Source organism: Aptenodytes forsteri, unplaced genomic scaffold (genome assembly GCF_000699145.1).
Source record: "Aptenodytes forsteri isolate BGI_AS27 unplaced genomic scaffold, ASM69914v1 Scaffold73, whole genome shotgun sequence".
NCBI lineage: Eukaryota > Metazoa > Chordata > Aves > Sphenisciformes > Spheniscidae > Aptenodytes > Aptenodytes forsteri.
This window is the reverse complement of record NW_008796215.1, coordinates 148,033-148,826: the sequence shown is the minus strand read 5'-3', so window position 1 is coordinate 148,826 and position 794 is coordinate 148,033. Positions and strand designations below refer to the sequence as shown.

At 61.2% G+C, this 794-nt stretch overlaps 1 protein-coding gene across 1 annotated transcript; it reads right to left on the bottom strand.

The window, feature by feature from the left end:
- Positions 1–46: 46 nt before the first annotated feature.
- CDKN1B (cyclin dependent kinase inhibitor 1B) lies at positions 47–738 on the bottom strand. The gene has a single exon (XM_009288489.2). It carries the CDS (start codon positions 649–651, stop codon positions 76–78), a length of 576 nt encoding a protein of 191 aa, XP_009286764.1. The 5' UTR covers positions 652–738; the 3' UTR covers positions 47–75.
- Positions 739–794: the final 56 nt, after the last annotated feature.

Here is a 794-nt window from a genome sequence, read left to right as displayed (position 1 = left end):
GTTTGGTTAGGGGGAGGGGGGGGGGGGGGGGGGGGTATACCGAGCCGGTGCCCAGCGGGGCACAGCCCACCGCGGTCAGGCCACGCGTGGCACGGGTGAGGGAGCCGAGAGCCCCGGCGCTGACACCAGCAGGGCAGGCGGAGAAAAGCGCTGTCGCTTTCGCAAGGGTACGTTACCATCGGTGGCAGGTCTTTTCCTCTGCCCAGTGCACTGCTCTGCAAAGTCCGTCTGATTTTCAGAAACATCAGTCTTTTGATCTACACAGTGAGTGTCCTCTGAGATTCCCTGAGAACCGACAAAAACCACGGTTTGGCAATTCCCGTTTACATCCAAGCTCTGGCGGCCGGCGGACTTGCAGACAGCTTTCAGTAGCCTGGGGGGTCTGAAGTAGAAGTCGGGCGAGCTCCCCTTCTCCACGGCTTGCCACTCGTACCTGCCTTCCAGCGGCTTGTGATTCTGGAAATCGAAATTCCACTTCCTCTGGCATGCCTCCTCCATCTCCTGGCGGTGCTTCTTCAAGTCCCTGTTTAACTCTTCGTGATTCACCGGCCCGAAGAGGTTCCTGCAAGCTGACGGCTTCGGGTACTCCGACTGCCTGGCTTCCATGCGCTCCAGGGTAGGGCTCCCATTAGAAATACGGACGTTTGACATCTCCCCCCACCCTCTTTCTTCTGGCGGCGCTTGTTTTGCTCGCTGCTCTCCCCCCCCCGCCAGCCGCCGCCTCCTCCTCTCCGCCTTTTATTTCTCGGCGCTCGGCGGCTTCGCTCCGCGCCTCCTCTCCGCGCTGCCCCGCT